The sequence below is a fragment of the Solanum stenotomum genome, chromosome 2 (genome assembly GCF_019186545.1).
Source record: "Solanum stenotomum isolate F172 chromosome 2, ASM1918654v1, whole genome shotgun sequence".
In the NCBI taxonomy this organism is placed as follows: Eukaryota; Viridiplantae; Streptophyta; class Magnoliopsida; order Solanales; family Solanaceae; genus Solanum; species Solanum stenotomum.
The window spans coordinates 74,733,397-74,745,628 of record NC_064283.1 but is presented as its reverse complement, the minus strand read 5'-3'; the positions used below and the strand labels follow the sequence as shown (position 1 = coordinate 74,745,628).

General features: G+C 31.7%; 1 protein-coding gene across 4 annotated transcripts in view; it reads left to right on the top strand.

Moving 5' to 3' along the window:
* Window positions 1-11,040: 11,040 nt before the first annotated feature.
* Window positions 11,041-12,232, top strand: part of LOC125856415 (protein SEMI-ROLLED LEAF 2) — a 53,265-nt gene continuing 52,073 nt past the window's right edge. The window contains exons 1-3 of one of the 4 annotated variants that reach the window (XM_049535947.1): window positions 11,041-11,240; window positions 11,400-11,560; window positions 11,633-11,707. In XM_049535947.1, coding sequence (XP_049391904.1) covers window positions 11,426-11,560; window positions 11,633-11,707 — 210 coding nt within the window. In that variant the 5' untranslated portion in view covers window positions 11,041-11,240; window positions 11,400-11,425. Of the gene's footprint in view, window positions 11,241-11,399; window positions 11,561-11,632; window positions 11,708-12,232 lie in introns of those variants that run through there. The other 3 variants (XM_049535948.1, XM_049535950.1, XM_049535953.1) reach the window with 3 other exon arrangements.

The window sequence follows — 12,232 nt, the reverse complement described above, 5'->3', positions numbered from 1 at the left end:
TTTCTTGGTCACATTATTTCCGGTAAAGGTATTGTAGTAGATCCTAAGAAGATGGATGCACTTAAAAGTTGGCCTAGACCTCTATCCCCTATGGATATTAGAAGTTTCTTAGGTTTGGTTGATTATAAAAGGTTTGTTGAAGGGTTTTCTTTGATTGCCTCTCCATTGACGACATTGACCTAAAAGAAGGTTAAGTTCATATGGTCGAAAGTAGGGCTATTCAAAACCCAACCAAAACTGATAATCCGAACCAATAATTTGGTTATTGGGTCAATGGTTTGGGTTAATGGTTAAACGTTTTGGGTCTCGGTTTACTATAAACTTCTTATCGCTTATCAGTTCGGGTCTCGGTGTGGCCATTTATCTAATCGGGTGCCCCGATAACCCGATAAGAAGTTTAATTAATTACATTTATAACACTTAAGGCCTTAGGCACTTTTAGCCTTTAGGGTTTACAATTCAGTCTTCAGACTCTTTACATTAACTTAATAGTTAACACTCAAATTTCACATTAATATTCCAAAGTTGCGACATCACTCATTAATTCACTGTCACTGCTCACACGCCGGTGAGTTATATTGAATATCATTCTCTAAGTATCTAAATTGAGGTTCAAATGGTTGGTTCCCTTATTTTAAGTCTTTGTTTTTATCTTCTCATTACAGTGAGTAAGTCAGTGAGATATGCCTGCATTATTGAAATACTACAATCTGCAATGAAAAAGTTTTTATTAGTAATGGTCTCATGATCATTAATGATATTCATTAGTAGTGCTGTAATGGTTTCTCTTTATAGTTCATATCGAAATTGGCTTTGTTGTTACTAGGATTCCTTTAGAGTATTGACATCTTTCGTTAATTTCGGTTATATTGACATCTTTCGTTAATATGGAGTTTAATTAAGTGTTTTATGTAGTAATGAACTAACAGGGAAAATTTCATCAGTGACTATTGGCTACTGCGTACTATTAATTAGTGATTAGTCCATTAGTAATTCTCAATGAAAATTGTGCAAACTGTTAACGGTTAACCCGATAATCGAACCGATAACGATCACTAACCAATAAATTGATAACCGATAAACCGATATCTTAACGGTTCCATAACGGTTTAGCATGATTACAAACCGATAACCTATAAGTAAAACCGATGAATTCCAAAACCGAACCGACCGATACGCAACCCTAGTCGAAAGCATGCAAGAAAAGTTTCTAAGAATTGAAAGATAGACTTACTTCCGCTCCGATGTCGACTTTACTAGAAGGAATCGATGAGTTTGTTGCTTATTGTGATGCTTCAAGAATTGGGTTAGGATGTGTCCTTATGCAAAATGGGAAAGTCATTGCCTATGTCTCCGGGCAACTTAAGGTGAACTAAAACAACTATCTAACCCATGATTTAGAGTTGGCGGCGGTTGTTTTTGCCTTTAAGATTTGGAGGCATTACTTATATGGTGTTCATGTTGGTGTCTTTACCGACCACAAAAGTTTGCATTATGTGTTTAAATAGAAGGATCTAAATCTTCACCAAAGAAGATGACTTGAGTTACTAAAAGATTATTATATGAGTGTTCTATATCTCCCTGTCAAAGAAAGTGTGGTGGCGGATGCTCTTAGTCGGTTATCAATAGGTAGTGTTGCTCATGTTGAGGAAGATAAGAAGGAGTTGGTTCGAGATGTTCATAGATTGGCCCGATTGGGGTTCAATTTTTTGACTCCACCAAAGGTGGTGTTATAGTTCACAATGGTTCAAAATCGTCTTTTGTGGTGGATGTGAAAGCCAAGGAAGGTCTTAATCCAACTTTAGTTGAATTGAATGATGTGGTGCTTAAAAAGTCTATTGAGGCTTTCTCCCAAGGGGGAGATGGTGTGTTTCATTATCAAGGTCATTTGTGTGTTCCCAATGTAGATGACTTAAGAGAGCAGATCTTCTCAGAAGACCATAGTTCTCGATATTCCATTCACCCAGGAGTCACCAAGATATACCATGACTTGCGAAAGGTATATTGGTGGAATGGGATGAAGAAAGATAGAATTTGTGGCTAAGTATCCTAATTATCAACAAGTGAAAGTTGAGCATCATAAATTGGAAGGTTTGTCCCAAGACATTTGTACACCTACTTGGAAGTGGGAAGACTTGAATATGGACTTGATTGTTGGTTTACCCCACACCCGGTGGCAACATGACTCGATTTGGGTTATAGTAGATTGTATAAAAAAATCGGCTCATTTCATCCCCGTCAAGGTTTATTATTCGGCAAAGGACTATTCTAAGTTGTACTTGAGAGAAATGGTTAGGTTGCATGGAGTTCCCTTGTCCATTATCTTCGATCGTGGTACCCAATTCACTTCTCTGTTTTAGAAATATTTCCAAAAAGGGCTTGGTACTCGTGTTAAGCTTAGTACGGTCTTTCATCCGCAAACCGACGGGCAAGCAGAGCGTACTATCCAAACTTTAGAAGATATGTTGAGGGCATATGTAATTGACTTCAAGGGTAATTGGAATAATCACTTGCCTTTAATTGAATTTGCATATAATAACAGCTATCACTCAAGTATTGGTAAGGCCAGTGGCATACGTAAGATTATTTCTAAGTGGTGTCACCATTAAAGGGACAAAAATGACTCAAGAAGAAAATCAATGAAAATTTTGTTTTAGGCCTCCAAAAATTTGAGGCCTCTTTTAATTAGATAGTATTTTAAAATTTTAAATTAAACCATTCACATCTTCATATTATTTAATAAAGTTTTATACAACATTATTCAGCATGAGATTGCATTGCAAATAAATGATTAATATCTTTAAAAAAATGAAGAAGAAAAAAGGAAAAGAAGTTACAGGGCCTTATATTTAAATTGGTTTTAGACCATTATTTTTGTTGGATAACCTTTGTCAATAATTAATAAAAATGAAAAAATCATTGCAATAATATTATATTAGGAAAAATGACTCAAATCATAATAATAAAACTCAGTTCAAGTACATAACTAAAGTTCTCCCCTATGAAATTTCATATTTTGAAAGGTATACATAATATCCTCATTAGAAACACGACTAAATACTTCCTTTTCTATATAAGGCACCAAACAACCACTCAAAAACTCATTGTCCATTCGATTTCGTAAGTCAGACTTAATCAATTTCATCGCAGAGAAGGTTCTTTCAACTGTAGCAGTGGCAACTGGCAATAGTAAAGCAAATTTCACTAGTCAAAATAAAAGAGGATAAGTTCTATGCTTTTTTTGCCTCAACTAGTTTCTCGGGAAAATAACTGAGTCCCTTAAGATTGGAAAACCTTTTATCATGATCCTGAACATCAATTATATAATTCTCAAGCTGAGAACGAAGATCAACCATAGAATGTTTATCAAAATCATTAGGATATAACTCGGCTAATTTCAATATCTTTTCCATCTCAAAGCTTGAAAATGATTCAACTAGATTCAAACAAGCGATTCCAAGAAACAAATCGATAGTCATCTCATCAAAGCGATTATTGAGTTCTTGAAGTTGCCAATCAATAATTTTATAAAATACTTCAACACGATAGTGATGTAAAATAGTGTATTATGCAATTCTCCGGCGTGATCTTCCAAGAATAACATAAAGCTCATCAAAATTAGGTGTCAATATATCATATTTGGTACAAAATTTTGACACTTCATCAGTAAGAGAATTCCAACTGTTATCCCTCAAAACTTACAGTCGATTTTTTGATACTCCAACAAGTATCATGGCATTTGCAATGTCTTGTTCCTTCCTTTGAAAAGTTATATTAAGCTCATTTGTGATTGTTAAAATAGTGCACATGAAATGAAACATGAAGACAACCTCAAATATTAAACATGCTTTTAAATATCCCTTTGCTCTGCACTTTTGTTCAAAACATATGTTAACAACAATAGCATCAAGTACATCAATAATAGGGCCAAACATAAGAATGAAATTCTTAAAGGATTTATAGTGAGAACCCCATCTAGTATCACCGGCCCTAGCAAGACCTAATTTTTTATTCAAACCCTTACTAGTTTCAAGCTCACCTTTCTACAGTGCTTCTTCAATTTCTTTGGCTTGTGATTCAGGAATTTCATCTCTACACTTGAAAGAACCTCCAACCATATTTAATATATCGGAAGTCAATGATAAAAGTTCTTGCACTTCATCACATCTTCTATAAATTGCAACAAGAGTTAATTGGAGTCGATGAGCAAAACAATGAATAAAATGTGCACCTCTACTTTCTTTTTGAATTAATTTTTTGATCCCATTTAAATCTCCTGGCATATTACTTGGTCCATCATAACATTGTCCTCGTACATAAGATGAACTTAAATAATATTTAGCTAGCAAATCAATAATTCCCTTTTTTAGAGACAATGCACTAATATCACGAACATGAACGATATCAATAAATCTCTCCATTACCCTTTTTCTATCAACGTACCTTAAAACAATAGTCATTTGCTCTTTGCATGACACTTCACGAGATTCATCAACTAATATTGAAAAGTAATCATCATTTAAATCTTTGATGATATACTTAATTGTTTCCATCTTACATGCAGTAATAATATCTTGTTGAATGTATGGATAAGTCAACTGATTATTTTTTGGAGCCTTTTTAAATGCATCAGCAATATTATCACATTGTTTAGTGTACCATTCAAGAAGTTCAATGTAATTACCTTTATTAAGAGGTGACTCATCTTCACGATGTCCCTGAAAAGATAATCCTTGATTCAAAAGATATCTTATGACATCAATGGCAGCTTCTAAATGAGTTTGATATTCTAACTTATGTTGATCAGATTGTTTAGCAAGCACACTTTGAATTGATTGATTTTGTCTCATCAAATCTTCACAATTTTTTTTTGACTGATTACTGTTTGGTACACCAATATGATCATTCAAACTTCTTTTTTTATTCCAACTTCTAAATCCTATACTTGAAAATGCATGTCCTCCCCCTTGATTAATATCTTCATCTTCAAACAAATAACAATAGAAGCAAAAAACAGCATCCTTTTTTATACTATATTCCAACCAATCATATTGATCAACCCATCAACATTAAAGCGATGAAATTTACTATACATAAATCTGGTAGGAAACATATAACTTCGAGATTGGAATGGACCTTGTTGAAGATATGCCCTCCTTATTGCATCATGATCATTTGGATGATATTTTCGAATAGGTAATCTTTCCCCAGGATCAATTGGCAATGAATTTAAATCAATTCCTTCACTTTGCCGATATTCTTTTGACTCATTAGCTTGTTCTTCCAAGTCAGTTGAAGTTTGAGTTGTTATAATTGGCTTTGAACATTTGTAATTTTTTTTAGAATAATACCTTTCCATTAAAAATTTAGACTAATTTGATTTGATCTGCACAATTAGTAATTGAGGATCAAATAATAGAGGATTGCGAACAATTTTAATCAATTAAATGAATTCTAAATTATTTCATTGTAACAAGTAGATAGTAAAAAATAAAATTATTATTATGAACAAATAAAAATAAAAATTCAAGCACATAATAAAGAAAATAGAATAGCAAAAAAATACTAACTTGATGTGGAGATTCGAGATGCCGAATAATTGCCTCCCTAGACCTTTCCTTAAGTTTCTTTTCTTCGATCTACTGAGCATGAACCATGAGATGAGAAATGTCCATGTCATTAACAAGCATGGCGGTTCGACATTCTTTAACCACTTTTTCAGACACACCTGAAACAAACTTACTCATTCTTGCCCTAGGATCGACAACCATTGTAGGAGCATATTTAGACAATTGTGTGAACTTCAAAACATATTCTTTCACACTTATACTTCCTTGACAAAGGTTGATGAACTCAAGGAGAAAGAACCTATCAAGGAAAGCAACCTTAAACTTCTCCCAATCGAGAGGACCCACATCTTTTGGTCTCCCTTCTTTCCATTGACTGAACCAAACTTGAACAACACCTTTAAGTTGATAAGCGGCCAACTCCTTCTTTTCCACTTGAGTCACTCCCATAATCATCAACACCTTGTAAACCTCATCAATGAACTCTTGAGGATCTTCCTCAACCTTATAACCATGAAACTCCAGAGGATTCATCCTAGTGAAGTCCCTCACTCTAGATGTCGCCGTACCCACATTTGGGTTCACGGGAACCGCAACCTCCCTATTGGCTTGGGCCGTCATGGTGTGAGCCAATACTTGAAAAGCAGCCCTAAACTCCGCGTTAGTCACTTGCTCAGCCAAAGGTGAGAAGACTTTTCAACCGTAGAATACTTATTATGTGAGTAAACCTTTCACAATCATGTTTTCATGTGTATATGAGAAATCCTATCAACAACACAACAACATCATCATCATTGATACTTCACTCTCAAAGCATCCTTAAAACGTTTACATAAATTTCATAAGAACATGCATAACTCCATAATTCACCCTTTCAAGGTTCAAAACCCACTTCCAATCATCAACATCTAGAAAACATGGGTTAGACATAGGTTCATAGAAATTCATCATAATTTCATGTAATTCTATCAATTTATGCTTGATTTCATATAATCTTCTTTCATAATCCAAGATCTACATCATATCATCATAATTTGGAAAACATGGGGATTACATGCGTTCATGGGGAATCATCATAAAATCATGATATTTACTCAATTCATTCACGATAGATCATAAATCAATCAATTAGATCAATAATTAAAGGAACTCATATCATAGAAGAAATCCCTAGCTCAATTGGGGAATTCTAACTTTGAAAATAAGAGAATTTGGGAACTCCATGAATGGAAGGAATCCATGAATGAAAACTATCATACCTCAATGCCAAAAGCTTAACTTCAATGGTGGAATTTGAGACTTGTCTTGAAAATCCTAGCTTTCTTCTTCAACTTCTAGAGAGAGACTTGTTCTTCTTTTAGGAATTTGAGAGAATCCTTTTAAATTGGGAAAATTTGGGGTAAAACTCTTATATAGGTCTTTAGGTGAAGTGTAAAACGACATGGTATTGAATTAAAATAATCTGAAAAGACCCAGAAGTCCCTAACTTAAAAAATGGAAACAAGAAACGCTGGAGCTCGCCAAAAGCCACTCGGTGACTCGCCAAGTGAGCCTTTAGCTTGCCGACAGTTCCACTGAGTCGGCTCCTAGACTAAGCTAATTAGGCGATGGAAAATTCACCTTGGCGACTCGCCGAATGGAATGGTGAGCTCGATCCAGCTCGCCTAAAGTTTTAGAACACTGGATGCAGAAATCAATTCAAAAAGGTGAGAAGTTCTACTCGGTAGATCGCCGAGTCGTTCGACGTCCTCGAGTTACTTCGCCGAATTGATTGCGAAATGAATATCTTTTACTTGTCTGAATCCGAGATGTTATATTATCTCCCTCTTGGGATCATTCATCCTCGAATAAGATTCCAGACATCATAATGAGGGTAGGAACTTAAACTTAACATCCCAATCATGAATGCAATCATATAAATGCACATAACCGAGGAGGAAACATCAACTCCAAGCTAAAGCATGTTCAAAACATCATAACATGAAGTCTATATGCAACTCATACTAAAATGCACGTAAACATGTAGAAATCAATCAAGTTGACTCATTTTCTCAAAACTTAAGCCTTTCATGAACATGCATAAATGAGGAAATCATGGGAATATCTAAGACACATGACACCAAAAGAGTAAACCATGAGGAACTCATTCCCTCAAGCTAGACTAGGGGTAGAAGGAAAGAGTTGAGGATATCGAGACATCATATCGGCCTCGGCCTCCCAATATATAAAATTATAATTATTACAAACCATTAATTAGTAAAAAAATATGATGAAAAAAGTTACATTAAAAAATCAATGTATAATCTTTTATAAATGAACATAAAAATGAATAGCTCCACAAAATATCTAAATTCTCATATTCCTTATTTATCATTCTATAAAATACTTACAGAAAAATAAAAGGTTCAATTTTATCATCGGTAAATGTCAACAACAACCAAAGAAGGATCGAAAGAGTCACTTAAGATACCACAATAGATGACCGATAAATTGAACCATGAAGATGTTTGACAGGTAGAGATGTTGAAGAGATTTCTAGAGAGTTTCCTAATTGACAATCTATTTTACTAATGTTATTTGGATAGTGTCTTAATTGGTTTTGGGCCTATTGTGGATCTCTTTTGATGATTGATTGAGTTGCTTTTTTATTTTTGGTCATCTTAACAGAGTTTGTTTAGACAACTTTATATACTCTTCATCATAGCTTATATGACACAATTTAATCTTTTTAAGCCAAATAAAATTTATTTGTATGAAATATATTATTATAATTTTTAAAAATATTTTTAAAATTGTTAATTATTGGTAATGAACGAAATCATTTAGATACTAAAAGTAATTTTGGTATAACTCAACGAATTTAAGTTGTTAATTGTTGTAATTTATAATACTTATAACTTAGATTCAAATACATAAGAGTTATATGTTTGTACTCAGAAACAAAGCTAAAACCTCAAAATTCAAAAAATACCCCCTAAATTTAAATTGAGAATTTTCTGAATTATACAATAAAAATTCTTATTTACACTATATAACTAAGCATGATTAAGGATAAAACTAATATTTATGTAAACTATTAAGATCATTATATTTGACTATATCACATAATATAGTCGTGTACATCTATTAGTTTCACAATAAAGACAATTCATTTTTTAAATTGACTAATAATAAAAGTAGGACAAATTTTAAAAAAGGAAATAGGGAAAACATTTTTGGAATTCAGTCTGTTTCTATACTTTACAAAAACGTATAATACACACAAATTAGTCTTTATATTAAAAGTACATTGATACACTCTTGTATTCTTAATAAAAGTAGGACAAATTTAAAAAAAGGAAATAGGGAAAACATTTTTGGAATTCGGTCTATTTCTATACTTTACAAAAACGTATAATACACACAAATTAATCTTTATATTAAAAGTACATTGATACACTCTTGTATTCTTATTTCATATCATTATTTTTAAGAACAAACTATATTATACTTTCATACACTTAGACATATACGAATGACTTAGTACCTATAGGGAATAAAAATATAAATTGAAATTCTCATGATAATACAACTTCATGTTTATATCCATGCCATTAGCATAATAAAACATATTCAACATCGTGAAAACAACTTCATGTTTATATCCATGCTATTAGCATAATGAAAAATATTCAGTATCATGTACATGCTATAAGAAAGAGAGCCTGGAGGCTCTCTTTCTTATAGCATGTATATGATACTGAATATTTTTCATTATTCTAATAGCAAGCTCTCTTTCTTATAGCATGTACATGATACTGAATATTTTTCATTATGCTAATAGCATGGATATAAATATGAAGTTGTTTTCATGATGTTGAAATATATTATTATAATTTTAAAAATTATTTTTTAAAATTGTTAATTATTGGTAATGAACGAAATCATTTAGATACTAAAAGTAATTTTGGTATAACTCAACGAATTTAAGTTGTTAATTGTTGTAATTTATAATACTTTTAACTTAGATTTCAATACATAAGAGTTATATGTTTGTACTCAGAAACAAAGCTAAAACCTCAAAATTCAAAAAATACCACCTAAATTTAAATTGAGAATTTTCTGAATTATACAATAAAAATTCTTATTTACACTATATAACTAAACATGATTAAGGATAAAACTAATATTTATGTAAACTAGTAAGATCCTTATATTTGACTATATCACATAATATAGTTGTGTACATATATTAGTTTCACAATAAAGACAATTCATTTTTAAAATTGACTAATAATAAAAGTAGGACAAATAAAAAAAAGGAAATAGGGAATACATTTTTGGAATTCGACCTGTTTCTATACTTTACAAAAACGTATAATACACATAAATTAGTTTTTATATTAAAAGTACATTGATACTTTTTTTTATTTTTTTGTAATTGACTCTTTAAAGTACTTTAAAAAAAAATTAGCCAAATATAATTTATTTATCAAAAATATTTTTCAAATAAATTAACTAAACACAAATTATCATATTTAAAAACATTTTTCTAATAATTTATTCTCAAAAAGTGTTTCTACAAATAAGTAACTTTTGTATATATAAAATAAAACTACACTTCATTATAATATAGTCATCACTTATAAAATATGCATACCGACAAACTGTGGGATATATATATATATATAACTATTTAACCATATGTTTAGATATAATATTTATCATAGAATAATTATTTATTCACTTTTAATAAATCATATATTCGTTTATGGTGTTTATTTACTCATATAGTAGATGATTTAGTGTATAGAGTTTTAACTTATACACAGAGAATTAAATCACCGGTTCTTATAAGTATACAGTATTTTTGATTCACAATCTAAGATGAAAATTGGATATGTTATTAGTACGATTGTAACACAAGACTATATATAATTTATCTTGATTATGGGAACAATATAATTCCAACTTCTTATGCTAGTGCATTTTGTATGTTTTGAACGTGTTCGAGTAGAGATAGTTATTTTAGACTGACTAACAAAAACATATTCTTTAAACTGTTAAATGTACTTATATTCTTAATCATGATATAACTATTATGATATATATAGCGTGTGTTTTTCTTGTTCAAGTAAAGCACGACATGTTTTTGTTCTCCTTAGGGGTTCATCTAACCTAGAAAAAGAATTTTTATATGATGTTTGTCACTTAAGTATTGAGAGAGTTTATTACCGTCTAACTTGTGGATTCATCTTCTCATAAATAATTTTTGAATTAAATTTATGTGTTTTAATATATATCATAAATATATTACTTTCCAACACAAACAATCGTTAGGTTGGACTTGCCCGTTACACTTGTAAGTTAGTGAGAGCCACTATTTATAAAGATTCCTTTTTTAGATACTGTTTTTTTTTCCACGCCTAATTACTTTTCTCCAATCTCTGTAATAATTAGTTATCTTTTTTGGTGTAATAATAATTAGTAGGATTGAAAAACCTCAAAAGGGGAGGAGATTTGTAAATTTCAAGCCTCTTCCCTCCCTCTTTGACTTAACAATTCCAGATATTATAATATGTAGTAACTTTTTTTATGTTTTAAACAACAATTATAGTTTTGATAATTTCGTTCAAAGAGAATTGCTCATTGGCGTGGATCTAGATCGAGAGTTGAATTTTGGATTTTCAATTGGTAGGTATTGTTTTTTTATTGTTGAATTTTTTGCTCCTTTCGCATTTTGTTGATTTCATGATGTTTTTCTTATTTACGGACCCTCAAAATGCATAATCATATTAGAATTTGTATTGTTTCGATTGGATGATTGATTCAAGTGAAAGTGGTGGTGTATAGGGATTTGGGCTTGAAATTGTATAAATATGGGGGTAATGTCAAGGAAAGTAGTGCCTGCATGTGGTAGTCTCTGCTTCTTTTGTCCATCATTGCGAGCAAGGTCAAGACAGCCTGTTAAACGCTACAAGAAGCTCCTTGGAGAGATTTTCCCCAAATCACAGGTCTATTTCTTCTTTTTTTTACTCATGATATCATCTTCACTCTTTTGCTATATTCACTATCTCTTATTGCAGGATGCTGAGCCAAATGATAGAAAGATTGCAAAACTTTGTGAGTATGCTTCAAGAAACCCATTGAGAATACCAAAGGTAAAAATAAGTTTTTTCTTCACTTATAATTCACTACTTCATCAAATTTAACTTTTTGTAATTTTGCTGCTATTCAACTTCCCAAATACCGAAGAAGACCCACTAAAATTTTGAAGTTGGGACAGAGTATTGTATTTTGCTTTTAAGAATTTGTTGAAAAACTGATTCATGAGAACTTCAATTTTTCCCTTTAGTGCTCTTCTTGTATTTTAAGCTATGTTGCAAGGACTCTCCAAAAATGTTGTTGCACCCATATTGGATTCTCCAAAAATGCACTACTTTTAGGGCATCCTTCACACACCTGTTGGCAACGTAGATTTTAAGCATGTTTGTCCTGTGGGCAACATTGTACTTCTCCATTCACAGGGGACAATTAAGTCGTCTTAGTGATTTTTTTTAAAGGGGAAATGCGTTTTGTTATGCTATTATACCTTGGATGTTATGTTCAAGGTACATACTTGAGAGGATTTTATTATCTCAAATTGCAAGTAGTTTCTAGGAATTCAGCCTCCAAATTTTTTTTTT